At 63.2% G+C, this 23,596-nt stretch overlaps 1 protein-coding gene across 1 annotated transcript in view; it reads left to right on the top strand.

Moving 5' to 3' along the window:
- Positions 1 to 23,134, top strand: part of BMP7 (bone morphogenetic protein 7) — an 81,083-nt gene extending 57,949 nt beyond the window's left edge. Inside the window, exons 4-7 of the mRNA XM_062202404.1 lie at positions 12,961 to 13,158; positions 19,539 to 19,615; positions 21,250 to 21,360; positions 22,985 to 23,134. Coding sequence (XP_062058388.1) covers positions 12,961 to 13,158; positions 19,539 to 19,615; positions 21,250 to 21,360; positions 22,985 to 23,134 — 536 coding nt within the window. The remainder of the gene's footprint in view (positions 1 to 12,960; positions 13,159 to 19,538; positions 19,616 to 21,249; positions 21,361 to 22,984) is intronic.
- The last annotated feature ends 462 nt before the right edge of the window (positions 23,135 to 23,596 follow it).

The following is a 23,596-nucleotide window of genomic DNA, read 5'->3' as shown; positions in this document are numbered from 1 at the left end:
AGGGCAGGTGGAATGATACGACAGTGTCCATCAGTGATGTCCCATTGGCACAGCCGCGCTCACCGGGTTACGGTTGTCTGGGGCTGCTTTTTTAACAGAAGAGTTGAGGCACAGTAAGAGACCCTCCATCCTGCCGAGCTGAAAATACTCAGTGTTTGCAGAAATATATTTACAAAAGGTCTGTGATCTCTGCGCTATGCCACCATTTCTCAAACCGTGTGCCATGACGTGTCAGTAGGTATCCCGGGGCAAAGGAAGGGTTTCGTGGTCAGGGGAGGTGCGCGAGATGCTGGGTCAGCTAAATGGACCCCGTAGGACTTCTCCGAGCCTTAATCCCGCCACTTTCCACTGTGGCTGTGCAGGTGGGAAGATCGCACAGGGGAGCCCCAGCCTTAGCAGGCGTGAGACACATTCCACGCTTGTTTTTCCTTAAAAACTCCCGCAGAAAATACTGGGGATGAGATCAAAATGAGGCCATGAAGCCGGGTGAGCTTGGTTCCCCTCGTCGGTGACAGTTCCCTGGACTTGTGGCTCCTGGCCTTGAACTCGGCCCCGCCAGGTCCTGCCCTGCAGGCTGAGGGAGCCCAGGTTTCATTTTCCTCCCAAGTGACCCCGGCCCTGTGGCTAGCTGCTCCCAGCTTCAGGCCTCTGTCCTCCTCCTCCCCCACTGGCCTCTTTTGCATGCAGCTTCTGTCTCGCTCGAGGCTGTGGACAAGGCCAGCAGTTAGAGCCCAGGCCCGGAAGCAGACTCCCCAGGTTCAAGTCCCAGCTGCACCCTGGCTCACGCAGGTGCACAGCTGAGGTGTGCAGCGTGTGCCGGCTGCTGAGCCCCAGGCGTCATTACTGCCCTCTCCTGCGTCTGCCACAGTGACCCTGCCGGGCAGGTGCTGTTCCCAACACCCCGTCCCACAGTGGGGGAACTGAGAGCCCACTGAAGACCCCTGTCCATCCCCTGTGAACTGATGGCTGCAGGACACTGGGTAGGGTCAGGGCAAGGCTTCCATGCTGTCCCCTTGTCCTCACAACATAGGCTCCCCATCTCCTTCCCTCCCAGTCAAGGCACCAGGGGTGGGCATGGGTGCTGCCCAGGGACCCCCTGGGAGCGGTCAGGGAGGCGTACCAAGACCACGTGGCTGCCTGAGTTTGCCCGCACTGGGGATGACCTGAGACACAAGGGAGCCCCGCACGGAAGGCTGTGCCCTCAGAGCTCTGGAAATTCTGTCCCCACCCCCGTACACTTCTCGAGCCATCAGGGACCCCTGGGGGTGCACGGGGTGTGCGGACTCCCAGGCGTGAGGCTGCCCCTCCCCGATGGCGAAGCCCCGAGCGTGGGCCCAGGAATGTGCTGTATGTCACAAACTCCGTGGGAAACTCGCGCCTGGCTGGGGGCAGCTGGCAAGGTGCAGCCTGGCGTCAGAGCTCATCACACAGCTTGGTACACGCTGAGCGTGTACCAGGTCTGAGCTGCTTGGAGAGACCCAGTCCCTGCCTGGGCCCCTCCTCCCGGGACTGGCTCAGCATCACGCCCCGACAGGCCCCGGGGGAGCTGGGTCCCAGCGCAGCAGCGCCCGAGCCTAGGCCCTGTCTGGGGAAGGAGACCCGGCCCTCAGTCCTGGCCCTGACTCCAGTGGCATCTCGCAGCCACTGGGCTGCGCTCTTGCTGCCTGCAGAGGGTCCCCAGGTGGCTGCAGGGCCCTCGGTCTCCACCCAGACAATGGGTGCCTTGGTGATAGTGGCCCAGGTCAGTTCCCTCCATTCTAGCCAGCGGGCTCTCTGGACCCACCTTGGGAAGCCATGAGCCCTGCTCTCCCGCAGCCCCGTGGAGCCCTCCCTCTCCTTCCATCTGGCCATGGCATGGGCGGTCTCGGGGTCAGAGGTGCCCTTCCGAGACCACCCAGGAGGCGTGTGAGGCGTGCATGCGTTCCCTCTCCCCAGCTGCGGCCCTCCTGTGAGTCACCCCCGCAGCACAGCTGGCTTCCGCTCCGGGGCCACGTGCCCGCACCGCAGGGGAGGCAGGGAGCCCGTAAACTCGGCAGCACCTGCGGCTCATCAGGAGCGGCCCGGGGCGGGGTCTCGTCTCCCCCAGGGAGGGGCAGCAGGGAAGAGTGGCTGAGAGGCCACCCGGAGGCCACTGGGGGTAGGAGTTGGGGGGGAGGCCGGGAGCTGCAGGCCACGTGCACACGCTCTGGAGCCCAGTGGCCGAGTGTCCGGCTGTGCGGTCTCGGTAGCCTGTCCAACCCCTCACACCTGCTCCTTCCTGCTTCCGTGATAACACCCCCTACTCATAGGCAAGGAGGAGGAGGAGGAGGGTGAAAATGTTGGGCCCGGCCTGGCACCCATCCGTGCTCTTAGCATCACTGTCGTGGTTGTTGTGTGGTCCTCACGAGAACCGTGCCCACCCGGCACGGTTGTCACCCCCGTCACGGCAGCACCCCAGAAAGCGGGGGAACTCGGCCCCCCTGGAGCATCTGACCCCACCCCCACCCCACCCCCTGCTGGGAGGCCTCCCGAGGGGTGGGGCTGTCGGGAGGGCCGTGTGGACCTGATGGGCACCAGGTGCGTGCCTGCGCTCTGGGAGCTGCGCTCGTCCCCGCGCCGTCCTGGGAAGCCAAGCGTTTTACAGGGGCCCGGGAGGTGGGTGCGACTGCGAAGTGGCCGGGGCTGCCTGGGCCCCAGGGCTCCTCCCTCCAGTGAAGGCGTCTTTTCCACCCGTGTCGGTTCGGAGATGAACAGAATCCTGGGCTGGGCTAACAGCCTGAGATTCCCTTTGGTACCGAGGGCTCGTGCTTTGTCCTCTGATTCTTAGGGATGCCGGGACATTTTCATGGTTTCTGAGTGGCGGGGAAGGGCTCTTCCCCAGCCCCTGGCCTCGGGTGTAGACTCAGCTTCCCACAGCGAGTGGTCTCCGTCCCCTCCCCCACCCCTCATCCGAAGTACCTGTGTGCACCTGTTCTGGGCGCCTGGCGGCCAGCCTGGAGGAAGCAGACTCCAGCTGGGGCTGCCAGGCAGGTGTGTGATGAGCAGGGCCTTATCCTGGGGCTTCCGCCTCCGAGCTGCCCTCGCTGCAGGCCGCTGGAGACCCCCATCCGTGCACACACACGCACCCGAGACGTGGACTCCAGCCTCTGGTCCTGGCTCCCAATGTCCTCTCCTCTCCCTGTTCCCAGGAGAAACCCCTCGGGGGCCCGGGAGGGCCACACCAGGCAGCCCCGCCCCCTCCCGTGGCCTCGGTCGCCCAGGTTGCATCTCCTTGTTGGACCCTGTCCCCTGCAGCTCCTGGCACTCACTCGACTTCTCCTGAGCCCCAAGGCCACAGGGGCACCTTCTCCCACACCCTGTCCCTGCTTCCCGAAGCTGCCTGGAGTCAGATACTTGGGTGTTTGGGGGTCTGTGTGCAGAGACCCCAAGCATCTCCCCACAAGGACGTGCCTGTCCCACGTCTTGGCCTCCCTAGGGTGGGGGTGCATGGCATTTGAGTGCTCGGAGAGCGCTGGCTGTCCCAGGGCGGTGCCAGGCCCAGCGGCTGGGGAGGTGACCCACTGGCCCGCAAAGCCAGCTGGTTCGCAAGCCCGCCCACCGCGCAGGGCTGCCTCCAAGGTGCCTTCATATCCTGCTTTGTCCAGAGGCTGGAGGCGGAGAGAAAGGGCCCGGGGAGCGGACGCTGGGTTTGGGTCCTTTGGAGGCTGGGTGGGCAGTGGTGGTGGGGAGGACGGAGCTGGGCGATGGAGGCTGGGCCGATGTCGCGAGCGTTGACGGTGTCCCAGTTCCTCACTCGGGCCTTGGTCCATCGAGAGAAGTGGCTGGAGTTAATGTGTTTTCCACAATTAATGAGGAACATTCTTGTGCTCTGGGCCTCAGAGGGGCAGCCAATGGCCCGGGGCCTGGAAAACAAAGAAGCCACAAGAAACTGAGAGGCCGCCTCTCCGCGGGCGGGCTGCGTCCCCGCCACTCCGCTCTCAGGAGTCTCCCAGGTTCTTGCTGGGCCCCTCTGGGCTGGGTGGACGACGCTGCTCGGGCCACCCAGGGGCCGCCCTGCGCCCGCTGCCCTGTCCCCAGTTCACCTCCCAGTGCCTGCATCCGCGCACGCCGCTCTGGGACGGCCTTGCCCGTCTGGGCCTCGGCGCATCCCTCCGGCTCCAGCACCTGGAGGCCCCACGGCCACGCCTGGACACGCGCTCTGGGTCTCGGGGGTCCTCCCTGCCGACATCTGCCAGCCCCCTTGGTGACGGTGCAGTGGTTAAGCTTGTGTCAACCGGACTGAGTCGTGGACCCGTCTCTGCCCTCTGACCCCGCAGGCCCAAGGCACATGGCCTCACGCCTGTGACCTCCCTTTGGGCAGCTTTGCGTGCGGGGTGGTGGCCCCTCCCCGGGAGGTCACGGTGAGGGGCAGCACGTGGTCCAGGCGCCTGGTGCAGGGCGGGCACACGTCAGGGGTTGCTTTGTTTTTTTGAGAACTGACAAGGACTAGAACCGATGGTGTGAAGAACCCAGTGCAGCTGAGGACAGACCGTAACCATGATCGGGGCTTGGGGGGGTGGGATCCGCCGACTTCTCCTGTACAGCCCAGAGATGCCCACTTCTTAGCTCTGCCTCTTGGCGTGCTTGGCTGTGTTCCAATAAAACTTTATTTGCAGCAGTAGGCAGGGGGCCGTGGTTTGCTCGCTGCTGGGCTGGGGATGGACGGGAGCCAGGACTTGGCCCCTTGGCCCCGTCGTCTCGCGCGCTGGCCTTGTGTCCGAGACGCAGGAGGCAGGAGGAAAGCTCCTGTCTTCCTGGGCCTGCCCCCGCCCCCCGAGGCTGGAGGGGTCTTTGGTGGTCTGTGTGGGTGGAGGAAGGCCTGGGAGCAGGGGGCTGGGCCTGCCTGCTAGCGGTGCACCCCACGCACCTGCCGCACTCAGCTGCCCTCCCTGTCGGGCCTCTTCCACTCAGCCCTGGGCCCTAGAGGCCCGGCCTGGTCAGGCGGCTTCCTGGGCCTCCGCTTCAGACTGTTGAACAGGTGGACCGAGCGCAACAGGCGTGCGAAGGGCGTCGCTCCCGCACCACTTAGGGACCGTCTGCGGGATGTTGCTGAACGTGTTCACAGCCACTCACACTGGAGGCCACCAGGGGACGCTGGGGAGTCCACTCCATGCCACGCGACAGGCGTGACGGCGACACACGCCCGCGCTGCCCGGCTGGAATAAGAGGAATGCCGTGCAGATGTCACGGAGCCCACGCGGAAGCCCGTTCATATGAAATGTCTGGAAAGTCTGCAGCTTTGGGAATGGAGCAGATCGTGTCTGCCCGGGGTTGGCAGCCGGCGGAGACGGGACCCAAACAGCGGGCGCCGGAGACAGATCAGCCCGGCTGGGACGGGAGGGGGTCCTGGGTCCTCGCGTGCACGGAGCTCCCCCGGCCTCTCTCATGGCTCAGCAGTGGCTACCCAGACATTGCCACCTGTCCCCTGGGGGTCGCATCCCCCGAATCAAAAAGGCAGCACGAGGAGTTTTTGGGGTGCTGTCCTGTGTCTGGCGGGAAGGTGCTTACCCAGATCTGCACCTGTGCTAACACAGGATTGCATGACCATTCCCCCAGATAGCAGCTTCATTGTTGATCTGAGAGCGAAATGTCAAAGGTAGCCAAGCAGAAGTAACCACAGGGAGGCAGGTCTCGAGCTCGCTGAAGGAGGCCCCGGGGGCCCGTGCGTGCGGTAGACCAGATGCTCTGCCCCAGCTGCTCCCACAGCCTGCAGAGGCTCTGTTGGTTACGCCTCTGGAGAACCTTCCTGTCCCGCCCTAGGGAGAATGGCTTGGCAGAGAAGAGACAGGATGCCGAGAAAATTTGAATTTCATGATTCTTTAAGATTTATTCCTTTTATTTGGAAGGCAAAATCACACACACACACACACACACAGAGAGAGAGAGGTTCAACAGCCAGGGCTGGGCCAGACTGAAGCCAGGAGCCGGGAACCCCCTCCGAGACTCCCACGTGGGTAACAGGGCCCCACGTGCTTGAGGCGCCTCAGCAGGGGGCTGGACTGGAAGCGGAGCGGCCGGGTCTCCCCCGTGGGATATGGAGGTCCCCCGTGGCGACTTCACCTGCTGTGCCAGAACGCCCACTCCTAAACTTGAGTTTCAGATAAACAACAGATAATTGCCTTAAGTGTATCCCATATCACAAACTTCAATTTATCTGAAATTCAAAATTAGCGTTTTTTTTTTTTTTTTTAAATTTGCAATATCTGGCTATTCTTGGGCAAATCTTCAGACCTTTTTTTTTTTTTTTAAAGCTCATTAACCTACAGCTAAAATATAAGCCTTTCCCAATTTCCGAAAGATGTGGATTTCGTGGCTTTTGTCTTCCTCCTTGGGTTATTGACTTCCCCCACCTCAGCCCGAGCCTCGCGCCAGGTCGGCTCGCTCTGCGGTGTCCCTCCAAGGGGACGCTGACGCCGAGTGCTCTGTGCGCTCTCGCGGCGCCTGTGCTGGGGGCTCGCTCCATGCTTCGTGTCACAGTGTCCTCGGGCGGAGCGTGCTCTGCCCCTCACTCAGCAGCCCACCGGGCACTTCCTGTCTATCGGCCTCACCAGAGCCCTGTGGACTCCACACACACTTGAGTGACATCGGCGAGGGCAGTGTTCAGGCAGCCGCTCTGTGTGCCACGGTGCACCTCCTGCTGTCACCGGCGGTCTTGTCTCCCCATTAAGCGCCGCCTACCCCTGGTTCTGCTGTCCAGGACTTAGCTGTCCATGGTGGCCTTTGGGCTGGTCTGGGGAGCGCGTGTGCCAGTCCCAGCCCTCAGCCGGGCGCTGTGCCTGTCTGGAGACATTTCTGCTGTCCACACTGTAGGGGTGGTGGTGGTGGTGGAAGCCAGCGATGCCGCTCGACGTCCAGCAGTGACCAGGCAGCCCAGGGGTCCCCGTGGCCACCGTAGAAGCTCTTCTGTGTCCAGGCGACCTGCCTGGGCAGGGCCAGTGGGCAAGAGGGGATTGTCCCGACCCTAGGACGCGGAACTGGTTGGAGCAGGACAGTGGAATGTATGAGGGTCGCAGAGCATGGGCGATGCTCCCTGGTCCCATCTGTCACCCACACAGCGCCCAGATGGACCTGTCACCCCTGCCCGGAGTCTGTGACCTCCGAGGCCCTGCACGTCCCAGCCCCTGCCTGCTGCCCGGCTTCGTCCCCTCCTGCCCCTCACCCACTCTCTCCAGCCTCGTCCCCTTCCCTGTTCCCCAAACTCTGGTTTGTGGGCGTGGCACTGGCCGCTGCCACAGTGTCCTTCCCTGCCCCCAGCTCCCTCTGCTGAAGGCCTCGGGCCTCTCCAAGATCCTTGGAGACCCCCTGGCTGCCTGCCCGGCCCTGTCTGAGGTTCCTTCCCCGGACACAGCAGTGAGCCTGTGCCCGTCAGCCGTCGGCAGGTGCCCACTGCTGTGTCCCAGCACCTAGCCCAGCCCCTGGCTCATAGCAGGTGCTCAACAAATTCACGACTAGAATCAAAGATAAACACACGCTCCACTGTGGCCACACCACGCTGTGTTTGCCCCGAGAGCTGTTGGGGAGCGCCTGGTGTCTCCGTGTCTGGCTGTTACAGACACTGCTGCAGTGAGAACGCTTGCGCAGGGCTCACAGGGGTGAGCTGTGCTCTCAGGGCCCCGGGTATCACCTGGGCGTGGGACTGTCGGGTACAGGTGCTGTGCCCGTGAGGATTTGCCAGGCAGTTTTCTGTGTCCCTGGTCCCCTCCCCACTCAAGGATTTATTTATTTTATTTGAAAGGTAGAGTTACAGAGTGAGAGACAGAGAGACAAAGAGAGGTCTTCCACCTGCTGGTTCACTCCCCAAATGGCTGCAACAGCCAGGGCTGGGCCAGGCTGAAGCCAGGAGCCAGGAGCTCCATCCGGGTCTCCCACATGGGTGCAGGGGCCCAAGCACCTGGGCCATCTTCCACCGCTCTCCCAGGTGCATTAGCAGGGAGCCGAAGCAGAAGAGGAGCAGCCAGGACTGTAACTGGTTCCCATACGGGATGCCGGCGTCACGGGAGGCGTAGCCCGCTATGCCACAGCGCCGGCCGCCGGGCCCCTGGTTCTTGTTGAAGGGAAGTGAGTGTCCGCTGTGGAGTTTCTAAGGCCTTAGGTGGAGAACCTGAGTATTTCCCTGCTTGGTGACAGAAGGGACAAATTTGGATCTCCGAGTGTTTGCTCCGTGCCAGGCCCCAGATAGCACCCACGCCCCCTGCTCACACCTCTGGGAAAGGCCCAGAACAACCCCACATGCCCGCTCAGCCTGAGCAGTGCAGGCGGTGACCGTGGTCTTGGTGGTGGTGGGAGACAAGCGTTGGCGCCCGGGAGACCCAGGGCTCAGTGATGTCACGGGTCATGGGAGGGGGGGGCTGTGGCTCTGCTCGCTCTCAGGACAGCCTGGACTGCACGCACTGCCCCCTGGCGGTCGCCATCTCCGGGGCTCCGTCCGCTCCCCTCCCTCAATCTGCCCAAAAAGAGACAAAAGTTGCTTCTCAACACCAGAGTGGGAAGTTTCTTTTCTAGCACCTTGGACCCTATCTCAGTTCAGGCCCCACCCTAAGGCCGGGGCACAGCCGCCTGTGTGACAGTGGGGCTGGCTACCGAGCAGAAGGGGGCTGGCTGAGGCTCACGGCTGCAGGTGAAGATGCTGTGGCCCTGTGTGCCGCTCACCCCCCTCTGCCCTCATCGCCAGTAGCAGGTGCTACACCCTAACCTGCTCCCCTGACCCGCCGCTTCTCTGCTGAGACCCGGCCCTGGACGTGGCTGCCCCGACAGCCGCGGGAGCACGCCAGACACCCGGGCTCGGAGGCGCACAGGGACTGTTGAGGGGCCCGGATCTAAGGTTTCTGGATCAGCATCAGGCTTTGAGGCCAGGCATTTTTATTTTGCCCTAAAAGCCTTCCTGGGGGAAACACAATTCCTAGGGCTCAGCTTTAATGGTTTCTTTTATAGAATCGCTCAAATTATGGACGCATGAACTCGAGGAAACCCCGTGCAAGAATGCAGGGAAGCCCAGCGCTCAGCGGGAAACAGCGGGGCATGGGGGAGTCGGTCTTTTAAATGCTAATTGTTGAAAAGCCAAAGCGAGCCCCCTGGTGCGGGCCTGGTCTCCGGAGGCTGGGTTGCTGGACTCCTGGCCCGTCTGGGGGACTCCAGGTGAAGTTGATTCCAGATGTGGACAGACAGGGCCTCCAGCAGTCAAGACTTTGGCCGGCCGCTGACCCCTCCCACCTACGCAGGGCGTCCTGACTCAGGGGGCCTGGTCTGCGTTCCGTTGCTTCCCCCTTGGGGTCTGTGGGCAGGCACTCAGCTGTCTGAGCTGCTTCGGTCGTGAGAGACAGGCTTGGTCTGCAGCTGATGCTTTTCTTTGGAGTACTCGTCACGGCCAGCCATGATATTAAACATAAGCTTTGCCAGTGGCTCATTGTGTTGGAGGCAATAGATGGATGGATGGTGGATGGATGGGTGGATGGTGGATGGGTGGATGGTGGATGGTGGGTGGATGGTTGATGGATGGGTGGGTGGTGGATGGTGGATGGTGGGTGGATGGTGGATGGTGGATGGTGGGTGGATGGGTGGATGGTGGATGGTGGATGGATGGGTGGGTGGATGGGTGGATGGGTGGATGGTGGATGGGTGGATGGTGGATGGTGGGTGGATGGTTGATGGATGGGTGGGTGGTGGATGGTGGATGGTGGGTGGATGGGTGGATGGGTGGATGGTGGATGGTGGATGGGTGGATGGTGGATGGTGGGTGGATGGTTGATGGATGGGTGGGTGGTGGATGGTGGATGGTGGGTGGATGGGTGGATGGGTGGATGGTGGATGGTGGATGGTGGATGGTGGATGGGTGGATGGTGGATGGATGGGTGGTGGATGGTGGATGGGTGGATGGTGGATGGGTGGATGGTGGATGGTGGATGGTGGATGGTGGATGGGTGGATGGTGGATGGATGGGTAGATGGTGGATGGTGGATGGTGGATGGTGGATGGTGGATGGTGGGTGGATGGTGGATGGTGGATGGGTGGTGGATGGTGGATGGTGGGTGGATGGGTGGATGGTTGATGGATGGGTGGGTGGTGGATGGTGGGTGGATGGTGGATGGTGGATGGTGGATGGTGGATGGGTGGATGGTGGATGGATGGGTAGATGGTGGATGGTGGATGGTGGATGGGTGGATGGTGGATGGTGGATGGATGGGTAGATGGTGGATGGTGGATGGTGGATGGTGGATGGTGGATGGTGGGTGGATGGTGGATGGTGGATGGTGGATGGTGGATGGGTGGATGGTGGATGGTGGGTGGATGTGGATGGTGGATGGGTGGATGGTGGATGGTGGATGGATGTGGATGGTGGATGGGTGGATGGGTGGATGGTGGATGGATGGTGGATGGTGGATGGGTGGATGGTGGATGGTGGATGGATGTGGATGGTGGATGGGTGGATGGTGGATGGTGGATGGTGGATGGTGGATGGTGGATGGTGGATGGTGGATGGTGGATGGATGGTGGATGGTGGATGGATGGTGGATGGTGGATGGTGGATGGTGGATGGATGGTGGATGGTGGATGGTGGATGGGTGGATGGTGGATGGTGGATGGTGGATGGATGGTGGATGGTGGATGGATGGTGGATGGTGGATGGTGGATGGTGGATGGTGGATGGTGGATGGTGGATGGATGGTGGATGGTGGATGGATGGTGGATGGTGGATGGGTGGATGGTGGATGGTGGATGGATGTGGATGGTGGATGGGTGGATGGTGGATGGTGGATGGTGGATGGTGGATGGTGGATGGATGTGGATGGTGGATGGATGGTGGATGGTGGATGGTGGATGGTGGATGGTGGATGGATGTGGATGGTGGATGGGTGGATGGTGGATGGTGGATGGTGGATGGTGGATGGTGGATGGATGTGGATGGTGGATGGATGGTGGATGGTGGATGGTGGATGGTGGATGGTGGATGGTGGATGGTGGATGGTGGATGGTGGATGGATGGTGGATGGTGGATGGTGGATGGTGGATGGATGTGGATGGTGGATGGATGGTGGATGGTGGATGGTGGATGGTGGATGGTGGATGGTGGATGGTGGATGGTGGATGGTGGATGGATGGTGGATGGTGGATGGTGGATGGTGGATGGTGGATGGGTGGATGGTGGATGGTGGATGGTGGATGGTGGATGGTGGATGGTGGATGGTGGATGGTGGATGGTGGATGGTGGATGGTGGATGGTGGATGGATGGTGGATGGATGGTGGATGGTGGATGGTGGATGGTGGATGGTGGATGGTGGATGGTGGATGGTGGGTGGATGGTGGATGGTGGATGGTGGATGGTGGATGGTGGATGGTGGATGGTGGGTGGATGGTGGATGGTGGATGGATGTGGATGGTGGATGGATGGGTGGATGGTGGATGGATAGGTGGATGGTGGGTGGATGGTGGATGGTGGATGGATGGGTGGGTGGATGGGTGGATGGTGGATGGGTGGATGGTGGGTGGATGGTTGATGGATGGTTGATGGATGGATGGACAGGTGTACAGAGTTCCTTCTTGGCTGCATCTCAGACCCACTGGCAGAGCGCAGGGCACAGAGATCGCCCCCTCCATGGCCTCCTCTCGGTTTCCAGTATCCTCCTGTCATCCCCCTTCCTCCTACTTAAGCTTCTTCCAGGTCTTCCGTTACCGGGCACTCGGGTGCGGTCTCGGCCGTGTGGCCGTGACCTCTCTGATGCCTTGCGAGGGGGCACCTGGACTCAGTCCTCAGCTGCTCGTCCACTTGTCCCCAGCTGCTGCTCCCTGCGAGGTCAGCTGGGGCCCTCTCCCCTCTTCAGACCCCATCTCGGTGCTGAGGACCCCGCGTTCGTGTTGCTCAGGCCGACCGCCCCCCCCCCCCCCGAGCTGGCGCTTACGGGGCTCTGAGTGACAGACGCTGGGCCTTAGCCCAGGACACGTGGCGTGGGTGCTGCCCCTGCCTCCCAAGGCCTCCAGGGCCAGCCGGGAAGCTCCTGCAGCCCTGCCGGCTTCCCTTGGTGTCAAGTAGGGATTGCAGAGAGCAGTGGCCGAGCCAAACTGCGCTTCGTCTTCCGCCCTGCCCTGCCTCGGTTTCCCCACCTGGGAAAGGCCCCTCCCTTCCCCCGGGGACTCAGCCCGATGCCTGCAAGTCCATGGGACCCTCTCGGCCAATTCCATCGATTTTCCTGTCCTGATCACCCGGAGTCCGTCCTTTTCCGGGTCTGATGCTGTGTCTCGTTAAGTGGATCCTCAAGATGCATTTAACAAAGGCGCCGTTGAGGATCTGACGGTTTCTCTGCCCTCACTCCCACCCCAGTGCAGTCCCCCGGAGCCTCTGTCTGGTCAACTCCCACTGCCCGTCTCCAGGGGCAGCCTGGGGTGGTCTCTTACAGGCCGCTGGATTCCTGCCCCAGCGGCTCCCACCTCACGCGGTGCGGCTGGTGGTGTCCCCTGGGGGCGGCTGCAGCAAACTCCCAGCATCAGGGCTCACGCTCCGCGGTCTGGCGGGCAGGAGCGCAGAGCCCGTGACTGGGCAGGACCCGTGGGCTGAGGCCAGGAGCGTGTTCAGGGAGCGGCCAGGCCTGTGCTGCCTCCCGGGGCTCGGGAAGACCCCCCTCGGCTCGTCCTGCGACCTTGGCACTGCTCAGTCCTGGGTGTTTCCTGGCCAGGCGTGTGTCCCTCTGTGTCCCTCTGTGCCCTGGGACAGCCGTCATTGGATTGAGGCCCACTCGCTGTCTCTGCTTCTGACATCCAAGACCCGGTTTCCACGTGAAGTCAACCAGAGGCTCTGCACCACCCTGTCCTGCGGGCAGCTGTGTTCCAAGCGCCTAACACAGCCGCTGGCCGGGAGTAGCTGCCCAGCGAGCACGTGAGCGCGTGATGAGGTCTGCAGAGCCCCCCACTAACGGCTCCTCTGTGCATTTGTTTGCCTGCTTCCGGTCTAGGGCAGAGCATCAACCCCAAGCTGGCGGGCCTGGTCGGGCGGCACGGGCCCCAGCACAAGCAGCCCTTCATGGTGGCCTTCTTCAAGGCCACGGAGGTCCACCTGCGCAGCATCCGGTCCACCGGGGGCAAGCAGCGCAGCCAGAACCGCTCCAAGGCACCCAAGAACCAGGAGGCGCTGCGAGTGGCCAACGTGGCAGGTGCGGCAGGCGGGGCGGGGGTGGGGAGTGGCTGGAAGGGCACGCAGGTGCGCCAAGGTGGCTGTGGGACCCGCACAGCAGGAAGCAGGTCTCCCGCCGCCCCTGTCTACCCAGGGCTCACCCTTTTCCTTCTGCAGAAATGCAAACAGCGAAGTGTCGGTATAAGGAGAGGCCGACGGGCAGAATGAGTTACACACAGAGCTAAGGGCTGCGAAGGAGAACCGCAGAGCCCCGTGCGGGGCCTTGGGGGAGGGGGCGCCTGAGAGGCAGTTGGCGCTCGGCGCGGATTTGAAGGGCTCGGAGAACATATCACGAGCAATACTTTCAGGTTTGTTTGAAAGATTTCTTTACTTTAAAAAATTCAAAGAGGGCTGGTGCCGCGGCTCACTAGGCTAATCCTCCACCTTGCGGCGCCGGCACATCGGGTTCTAGTCCCGGTGGGGGCGCCGGATTCTGTCCCGGTTGCCCCTCTTCCAGGCCAGCTCTCTGCTGTGGCCAGGGAGTGCAGTGGAGGATGGTTCAGGTCCTTGGGCCCTGCACCCCATGGGAGACCAGGAGAAGCACCTGGCTCCTGGCTTCAGATCAGCGCAGAGCACCGGCTGAGAGACCCTGGGCTCAGGGAGTGGTCTGGGACTGTGGAAAGCCCGTGGGATCACTCTGGTTTTGTTGATCAAGAATTAGGAGATGGGGCCGCAGCCTGCAGTGCTGGCATCCCATATGGGCACCAGTTTGGATCCCAGCTTCTCCACTTCCGATCCAGCTCTCTGCTGTGAACCAATGGAAAAGGAAGACCTTTCTCTCTGTCTTTCTCTCTCTCTCACTGTCCACTCTGCCTGTCAAAAAAAAAAAAAAAAAAATTCAAACGGGGACTTTTCCTTTGCAAAGAATTCCAGGCTTCATACGGGTCCCAAGGGAAATGCTGTCCTGGGAGGGGGCTTGCAGGGCTGTGCCACGCGGTCAGTGCCCTAGGGTGCTTTCTTTTTTTTTTTTTTTCTCTTAAGATTTACTTTATTTTTTGAAGGGCAGACTGACAGCAAAAGGGGGAGCGAGAGAGAGAGAGAGAAAAGGAGAGAGAGAGAGAGAGAATCTTCCATCCACAGTTTCACTCCCCCAAGTGGCTGCCAGGGCCAGGGCTGGGTCAGGTAGAAGCCAGGAGCCAGGAGCTCCATCCGGGTCCCTCACATGGGGGCAGAGGCCCAAGCACTCGGGCCACCGTCCGCTGCTTTCGCGGGTGCATGAGCAGGAAGTTGGGTTGGAAGTGGCGCAGCCGGGACCGGAGTGCGGACCTCATGCGGTGCCGGTGTCGCAGGCAGCGGCTTGGTCTGCAGTTCTTGAGGCTCCTGATTCAGGAGGGTGCAACGCAGGGGCTCAGAGAGGGCGAGGAAGTCGACCAAGAGCACAGAGCAAGCCGGTGGCAGCCCTGGGGTGGGGCCCCGGGAGTCTGCCTTGTCCTTACACTCCACACTTCCCCGTTTGGCTCTGCCGGTCCGGGAAGAGCTCTGGTGCCCCCCACGACCCTGGGTGTTGTTTTTGGATGATTCGCCGGGCGTTTGCTGAGCCTGCACCCAGGCCTGGCTCTGCCCGGGGCCCTGGGGCTTGGCTGGGGAGCAGCCCTCCCCAGGCTGGCTGGGAACTCAGATGTTAATCGTGGCCTGGGTTTGCTGGCGTCCCAAGACCACGCATTCAGGTCTTGAGTTTGGGGGCCAGAGCACGTGGGACAGCCTTCCTGACGTGGTCATCTGAGGCCAGCACTGCAACTTGGTGCTGTTTTGAGCCGCTCTGTCCGTGGGCATCGGGCAGAGCAGCCCTGGGAATGGATGTGGTTTCTGGTCCTGCCGATGGGCTCTGGAGCTGCAGCCTTCACGGCTCTGGCCGAACCCAGGACAGGACAGGTCCTGGCCAGCCCGTGTGGGGGCCCCGCACTGACTCCAGCTCTCCCGGCTCCTGGGCCTGGGGCATAGGCTGGGGAGGTGGCAGCAGCGGGCCCCAGCCCCCAGCTCACCTGCTACAGGCTATAGCTTCTGTCCCCCACCTGGCCTGTTGTGGAATTTCTGTTCAGTTCACTTCCCAAGGGCCAAGGGAGAGTGCTGCGGTTGGTGTTGTTTAAGGAGCTGGGCTTCCTGCCCCCCAGGCACCCCCAGTGCCCCCCAGGGGCTCCCTGTGCTGCAGGGTGTGGGGGGACCCTCTAGGGGGTCTTTTCCCGGCAGGTGCTCTATTGGTTTTCAGCCTTTTCAAAAGGATCTAAAAACCCAAAGAAATCCCTCGTTGGCCTCTGGGAGCCCCCCTGTGTCAGACCCTTGGGTGCTGGGGTCAGTGGTGAGAGCCGGAAGCGCACTGCGCCTGGGAGCTGTTTCGGGGGAGCAGCAGGTGGATGTCCCTCACTTCTGTATAGGATGATTGGCAGAGCAAGGATGAGGACTGGGGATCGGGCCCATGGTTGGGGACAAGACTCCGTGGGAAGCGAGCCGAGAGCTCTGGGCCCAGTGTGGCCCCATGCGGGGTCTCAGGGGAAATGCTAGGGCCCTGGGACCCACAGGTGCAGAGGCCCACGGTGGGGGGTTCCTGCCACTTCTGGGGGGAGGGGAGGAGGCCACGGAGGCCGAGCCAGGGGAGGGGCTGGGTGGTGTGGGGTCGGCATCCTGGAGCTGCATCTTGGGTCTTGGTTCCACTCAAGCAGATCCCAGGCCCTGCAGGGTTTCCAGCTCATGGCTGTGAGAACGGGGAGGAGCAGAGCAGGGGTGGGGGCAGCCCCAGGCCGGGGCCCCAGGTGGCCCTGGTGAGTCAGCCAGGCCGGGAGTGCCTGCAGATTCCACCGCAGCCAAGACTTCCCGTGTCCTGGAGCACTGGGGAGTGTGGGGCCGAGACCTGGGCCTCACAGTCTGGGAGCTCAGCGCTCGGGTGCCCCAGCCCAAGTCTCTGCACACTGCCCGGCCCAGGCTCTCGCCACTCACCTGGCCGCGGTCCACTTGCTTTGTGTTTCTGTCCCGGGGCCCTGCTGTAGGTTCCCCCCAAGCCCACCTGGAGGCCTGGGAGCCAGCTGGGCTTAGCCATCTCTGCACGTGTGCAAGAGGGCAACACGTGTGCGAGGGCCGTTTGAAGTGCTCTGGGCTCCCGTGACAGGCCAGGAATGCTGCCGCAGGGCCACACAAGTTGACCGTGCCGGCTTGCTGGGCTTCTGTGGGCGGGGCGTGGGGTGCGTGTCCCAGCCTGCCCTGCCGCCCGTGCTGCCTGCAGGTCCCTGCCCAGCCCAGGTGGTGGCTCGGCCCTGAGAAACCGGGGCCTCGCCTCCCTTTGGCCCCGAATCGCGGTGATCGGCCGGCCCTGGCAGATGACCGCGGGGGTGGCAGCCGAGGCCAAGCGCCAGCTGGGACTTGCCGGCGGCTCTCGAGGCGTGGCGGAGGGAGGCAGAGAAAGCAGCTGCGGGCCTCACCTCCCGCTCACCTGCTCTCTGATGTGGGTGGGCAGAGCCGGAAACGGAGCTGGAGGCTTGAGCGTGCTCCCTTTCCTTGCTTTTCTGCTAATAATAGGCCATGGGAGACACAGGTGTCCTGGCCATGCTCTCCGGGAACAGCCATGATCCCAAGAGACCTGGACGTGCAGGGCACACGTCCAGGGCCGCAGCAGGCCCACAAGCAGCTTCATGGGCTGCTCTCTGCCTGGTCCACTCGGCCTCAGGGTGGTCACTGAGCCAAATACCCTCCAAAGGCTTCTAGACAGGGCTGGGGAAAGCGGCACTCAGGCCCCTACTTGCCCTGCCTCTGCTCCTGGCAGACATTGCTAATCAATCGTGGCACTCCCTCCTCACTGAGCACTCACTCTGCTTCAGGGTCTTCCTTTGTGCAGGCACTGGCCCTGGCTCAAGAGGATGTATTCAGACTCTTGCCCAGAGTCCATGGGCTGAGGGTTCCCTCCTCCCTCCCTCCCACCTCTGAGAGGAGGGTTGTGCATGGAGGCTATGCAGGTGGCCTTGGGCATGGCCGTGGTGATGGGTGTGTCTGAGCTTTCTGCATTGTCTGATGGTGCCCTTGGCCTCTGCATGTTAACCACAGCCTGGCCCATGGGGGACGCTGGTGCCCTCCAGCTCTCACACACAGCCCTGGTGCTGCCTGGCTGGGAAGAGGGGATGGGGTCACCCCTGCACAGTGGCCCTTCTGTGCCCACACACTGGCCCTGCAAACCCAGCTCAGGCTCCCTCATTGCTCCCTGGCTCCGGCCCCTGGCTGTGCGTCCTGTGTCTGCCGCTGCCCCCTCGTCCTCCATCCCCCTTCTCTGTGTCCCCACCCAGGGATGCTCCTCCCTGGTGCCTTCCCGGCCTGCTCTCTCCCTTCCTCACAGATGTCACTTCCCCAGAGGAGCCTTCTGGGAACCCCCTGGAGGCCCGCCATGCTGGCCGCCCCACCCCTGCACCCCTGGCCTTCCTCCTCCTTACCCTCACGCCCACCAGGTGACTTCAGAATCGTGCCCAGCCGTGGGGTGGCTCCAGCAGCCGCGCGTGTCCACGGAGCCTTCCTGATCCGTGGGGCCTGGCTGCCACGTGGAAGCTCACTGCGCAAGTCCCGGCATGCCCACTTTCCCGAGGCGGGCACTGAGGCCCAAGGAAGGGCAGCCAGCGGTGTCCTCCCTGTCTGACCGTCTCTCACTGACCGGGGGCCGTGCAGGGAGGGTTCCATGAGTCGGGGAAAGCAGGAAAGATGGAGGGGTGTCTCGCTCTTTACCAGACCTCAACGGGGAGCGTCAGCGGGTTTGGCGAAGACGGCCATGGCCGTGACGTTCAGATGGGCAAAGGCGTGCGAGGCAGTGAAGCGTGCGTGTGGTCTGGGTCTTCATCAGGTGGGCTGGGCAGACGGCGAGACCGCTGCCTGCTGTGAGCTCACGCCGAGCTGTGCCAGGCTGAGCGCTCACGCAGCTCCTCTGTCTCCACCCACAAATCGCAGGCCCAGGGTCTCCGAGAGCCAGGCTTCGCCTCCACCCGGGCGCAGGCTGACCCCCACTCCCCTGAGGGGCTGTGTGATTGCGGAAGGGGCTGGCCAGGGCGGGTGGGCTGCAAATGCCAGGAGCCCAGGTCGCCTGGGCTGCAGCAGTAGGAACACGCTGGCTGCAGAGCTGGGGTGGGGGGGAAGAGAGCCGGCTGTCCTGCAAGCTGGACAGGGTGGCCCACGCCCCAGGGTGCCTGTCCCTGTCCCACCGTGCAGGTACTGAGACCCACGCCCCAGGCTGTGGCTGTGTTTCTAGGCTACATGAAGCAGAGAATGAACATCTTCCCGGGGGCTTTCTTAGGAACGCGGGCGCTGTTGGCGAGAGACCCTGGGGCCCTGTCTTGCAGTGCTCACCTGCCCTTCCCTGAGCCTCCAGCGGCAGGGGGCGGGCTCCCTGCTCAGGCCTGGGTCTCGGAGGCTTCAAGGGAGCCCGACCAGACACAGCCAGATGCCACCCCCAGGCCCCTATGACAGAGGCCGGGGCAGCCGGGTGCACCTGGCAGGGCAGGTGAGCAGTGCGGGCCGCCGTGTGACTCCTGGGTGGCCCTCCCCTCTCTGTGGGAGGCGCTGCCATTCCCTCACCCCTGCCAAGGATGCCAGTGGACACCAGGCTTTGGGGAGCCAGCGTGGACGTCGCAAGGCCTCTGAGGCTTGACTCTCAGGCCAGAGCCAGAGCCAGATGCACAAGGGTTATGGGAAGGCGTGGTCCAGGTGGGGGAAGCAGCGAGTGCCAAGGCCCTGGGGTGGAAGGCAGCTTGGTAGCACGTTGGGGACATGAGTGGAAGCTGCTGCGCCTGGGGCCCTTTGGTTTAGGAGTCGGGGGTTAGGATGTCGCCCTAAGTCAGAGTCTCCCCTGGGGGTCTCAGGTGGAGGGAGGAGGGGTCGTGGTTAAGGAAAACATCAGTGCCTCTCGCTGTGTTGCGGAGGGAAGATGTGGGGTGTGTGCGTGTGCACGTGCACGCGTGTGCATGTGTGTGGAAGAGCCAGAGGCTCCTGCAGGGTTCACAGGTGCACAGTGCCTGACCCCAGTGCTTACAAACCCCACTGGTCACTCTGGTTCCTCCAAGAACCCCCAGTAGTGTTTTCCAGAAGGCAGGCGGAACGTGATTCCCAGCCCCCTTATTTCTTGTAGGGGTGGGGTGGGGGCCCTGTCCCAGGCCCCGGGCTGGCCCCACCAGCTCAGGGACCGGGGCGTGGATGGGGATCTCCTCGCTGGAGTCTGGGCAGATGTCAGCTTTCCAGCATCACGCGTGCGGAGTGATCCGGAAGGGGCGTGAGCTGAGCCTTGGTGGGAGCGGGTGGGGCCCAGGCTCCAGTCCTGAAGCCGCCTTCTGCCCGAGGGCCCCTGACCTCTGTCTCTTTCTCCTCCCTGGGTTCTGCTCCTTGGCTTCGTTCTCAACTCAGAAAACAGCAGCAGTGACCAGCGGCAGGCGTGCAAGAAACACGAGCTGTACGTCAGCTTCCGCGACCTGGGCTGGCAGGTGAGGGGCTGTCACGGACACGGGGCACCTGGGGTGGGCCACCTGCAGGCCACAGGGCTGGGCTGGCAGGTGAGGGGCTGTCACGGACACGGGGCACCTGGGGTGGGCCACCTGCAGGCCACAGGGCTGGGCTGGCAGGTGAGGGGCTGTCACGGACACGGGGCACCTGGGGTGGGCCACCTGCAGGCCACAGGCCTGGGCTGGCAGGTGAGGGGCCGTCACGGACACAGGGCGCCTGGGGTGGGCTCCCCACAGGCCGCAGGCCTGGGCTGGCAGGTGAGGGGCCGTCACGGACACGGGGCGCAGCCCCCGGGGCCGGCTCCCCACAGGTCACAGGCCTGGGCTGGCAGGTGAGGGGCCGTAATGGACATGGGGCGCCCGGGGCAGGCTCCCTGCAGGTCGCGGGCCTGGGCTGGCAGGTGAGAGGCCGTAATGGACATGGGGTGCCCGAGGCGGACTCCCCACAGGCCGTGGGCCTGGGCTGGCAGGTGAGGGGCCGTCATAGACACAGGGCACCCGGGGCCGGCTCCCCACAGGTCACAGGCCTGGGCTGGCAGGTGAGGGGCCATCACGGACACGGGGCACCCGGGGTGGGCCACCTGCAGGCCACAGGGCTGGGCTGGCAGGTGAGGGGCCGTCATAGACACAGGGCACCCGGGGCCGGCTCCCCGCAGGCTGCAGGCCTGGGCTAGCAGGTGAGGGGCCGTCACGGACACGGGGCGCCCGGGGTGGGCTCCCTGCAGGCCGCGGGCCTGGGCCCCTGGTGCAGTGAGGCGTGTGTCACCTTTGCCCCCAGGACCCCTGCTGTGGACTCAGAACCTCTTCCTCCTCGCCCACCCCACTCCCACGCTGTGGCCATGCGTTAGGCTGCGGCCAGCTGCAGCACTGCCCACTCCACCCTGTGCCCCTCCCTGCCCGCCCAGGACTCGGATCCCCAAGGAAGGCACCTGTCTGACTCTGACCTGGGGCTTATTCCGACCCCACCAGTGTTTTCAGGGTGGGAGCCTGCTATGGGACGCAGCAGTGGACATGTGTCTGCCCCGTGGAACCCAGACCTCCGCCCAGGGCGTTGTCCTGAGGTCCCTGGAGCACCCGGGGCTGTTGCACCCTCTGGGGTGTGTAGGTCGGTGGGCGCGTCCAGGGTCTTCCCTGGAGGTGACGCCGAGGCGCCCCGGGCTCTCGTGCACACGGCCAGCTTGGAGCCGGCCTGCGGCCATGCTCGCCCTCTGGTGCTGGGACAGAACCCACCCTCCGGGGCTCCATGCCGGAAGTTCCTCTGCACTTAGAGTTGATGGGTGGCATGTTGATCGCTGGGGCGATGCCCTGTGCTCGCAGGTCCTGCAGCAGAGCCCGTGTGCCCAGCACCAGGCCCGGGCTCGGCCATGTCCGTGAGGGGTTCTTGGTCTCTCTCGTGGGCGGGGCCGCTGAGGCATGGAGGTTTCTGTCCAATGTGTCCTATCTGGGAGGAGCCATCACGGAGGGGGCCATCAGGGGCTCAGCCTGGCCCCGTGGTGTCTCCCGTCCCTTTGTAAGGTGGGCTGAGCGCGGAGGCCACTGGCCCCAGGAGGGGAAGTCGGCAGTGGGAGGACCCTGCAGGCCGGGCCGTGACCCACCTCCGTTCCTCTCCTCTCCAGGATTGGATCATCGCCCCGGAAGGCTACGCTGCCTACTACTGCGAGGGCGAGTGCGCCTTCCCCCTCAACTCCTACATGAACGCCACCAACCACGCCATCGTGCAGACACTGGTGGGTGCCGCCTGACGGGGGCCGCGGTCGGCTGGGGGCGGGCTGGGCTGCTGGGGGGGGGCAGGGAGAGGCCTGGACTGGCGGCTGCCCCAGGCCACCGCGTCCACGTGACTTTCAGTGGCCCCTTGCTGTGTAAACAGAGTAAAGATTGCATTTTCCGGCTGAGTTGGCATAAAAATGAATATAGTCTTTGACTCGAGTTCACTTCTTATTTTTTTTAAGATTTATTTATTTGAAAGGCAGAGTTAGAGAGGCAGAGTTTTAGAGAGGCAGAGAGAGAGAGAGAGAGAGAGAGGTCTTCCATCCGTTGGTTCACTCCCCAGTGGGCTGCAACAGCCGGAGCTGAGCCAATCTGAAGCCAGGAGCCAGGAGCTTCTTCCAGATCTCCCATACAGGTGCAGGGGCCCAAGGACTTGGGCCATGTTCCACTGCTTTCCCAGGCCATGGCAGAGAGCTGGATAGGAAGTGGAGCAGCCGGGACTCGAACGGGCGCCCATATGGGATGCTGGCACTGCAGGCAGCGGCTTTACCTGCTATGCCACAGCACCGGCCCCTATTCCTTCTTATTTTAAAAGCAACTAAACAGCTCCCCAGGCTCCTAAATTATCGTGGGTACCAGCCACGGGGCTGAACTGAGAGGCGGTCTGGCGCTGTGTCTGTGTGGGTGCTGTTGGCGGTCGGGGCATCAGCTCCATGTCCAGCCTCCTGTAGGCCTCCCCACCCCCACCCCCACCCCCAACCTCACCCCATGCCTCTTCTTCCCCTAGGGCAGGAGGGCTTGAGATGTCAGGTAATCAGCCTCCCTGGAAGGTGACAGGTGCATCTCCCGGCTCCCCTCCCCCACCCCGCCTTCGGGGCTGAGGAGCAGGACCTGGTTGTCCCTGGGGGCTCTGACTCCCTTCAGCCTCTCCCCAGGGACCTGTAGGACCCCCGTGATGCCCCTGTGTTGTCAAAAGCAACTGTTGTGGCCATGCGTAAAAGGGGGTAACTCCCTGTCTTCTGGGGAGCCCCAGAGATATGTGGGGGACAGCACAGATGTGTCAGGGGTGGCCCTGCCTGTCATGTGGGACACTGGCCCGTAGAGGTCACAGCCTGGATGGGCGCTTGGAGCAGGGGTCAGGCGTGGATGCTTCCGCTTTGCTCGTGCTGTGTCCCTGAAGCCCAGAACTTTCCCACGAGCACCGAAATGGAACAACCGAGCCTCTGGCCTCTGCACCTGGCACATCCGATGACCCTGGCGAGGTCTGGGCTGGCTGTGGTCAGCGGGGAGTCAGCGGCGGCCTCTCCTTGTAGTTTGCCTTGGTCTCCATCGCGCCCTGCGGGCCCCGCCCCCTCCTGCTCTGCTCGTCGGGGGCACTCACGTGGCACCTGCAGACATCTGAGTTTGCTCGCCCCTCCCCCAAGTGCCTGTCCCCCAGGGCGGGCGTCAGGGACACCGCTCCCCATGCCCCGGTGCGCAGGGCAGTGCCCGCAGCGAGAATGGGCGGGCCCCAGGCTCTCCCCCTGTGAGGCAGGGACCACCCCCGTGGGGCCCTTAGAACAGGAGAGCCCGTTAAACCTCAGCCACGGTCTCTGTGCCCGAGCCTGGGTGGCCCTCGCCCTGACCGCGTCTGCTGTGTTCCAGGTCCACTTCATCAACCCGGACACGGTGCCCAAGCCCTGCTGTGCGCCCACGCAGCTCAACGCCATCTCTGTCCTCTACTTTGACGACAGTTCCAACGTCATCCTGAAGAAGTACAGGAACATGGTGGTGCGGGCTTGCGGCTGCCACTAGGCCCCTCCCGCAGGCCAGACCCAAAGGGACCACGTCCTCCGGATCCCGCACGCCCCGCCGCCCGCCCCGGCCGGGAGCCGGCAGCCCGCCCGCCCCACTGCCTGCTACCCTGAGCTGGAGAGCGACTTCTGATCCCGATCTCGCTGTGGGCGGCGCCCCGTGGACAAGACCCCAAAGCTGCTGCAGGAGAGCCGAGCGGGGAGAGATACCTATTAACCAGACAAGTCGCCCGGCCGCGGTCTCTGGCTGCACAGTGCACGCCCTCGGTCCAGAGGTAACCGAGCACCCCCCAGCCAGGCCATCAGCAGCAGGGAGAGGCAGAGGGCGTGGCCGGGGCGGGCAGGTGTAAATTGTGCTAAAGAAAAACTGACGGTGGAAGTTCCTGTAATAAATGTCGCAATAAAACAAATGGATGAAAGTGGTTAGGATGTACAGATGCCTTTTCCTCCATGATTTACCCCG

The sequence above is a fragment of the Lepus europaeus genome, chromosome 10 (assembly GCF_033115175.1).
Source record: "Lepus europaeus isolate LE1 chromosome 10, mLepTim1.pri, whole genome shotgun sequence".
Lineage (NCBI taxonomy): Eukaryota > Metazoa > Chordata > Mammalia > Lagomorpha > Leporidae > Lepus > Lepus europaeus.
The sequence above is the reverse complement of the archived record's forward strand: the minus strand, read 5'-3'. Positions and strand labels throughout refer to the sequence as shown.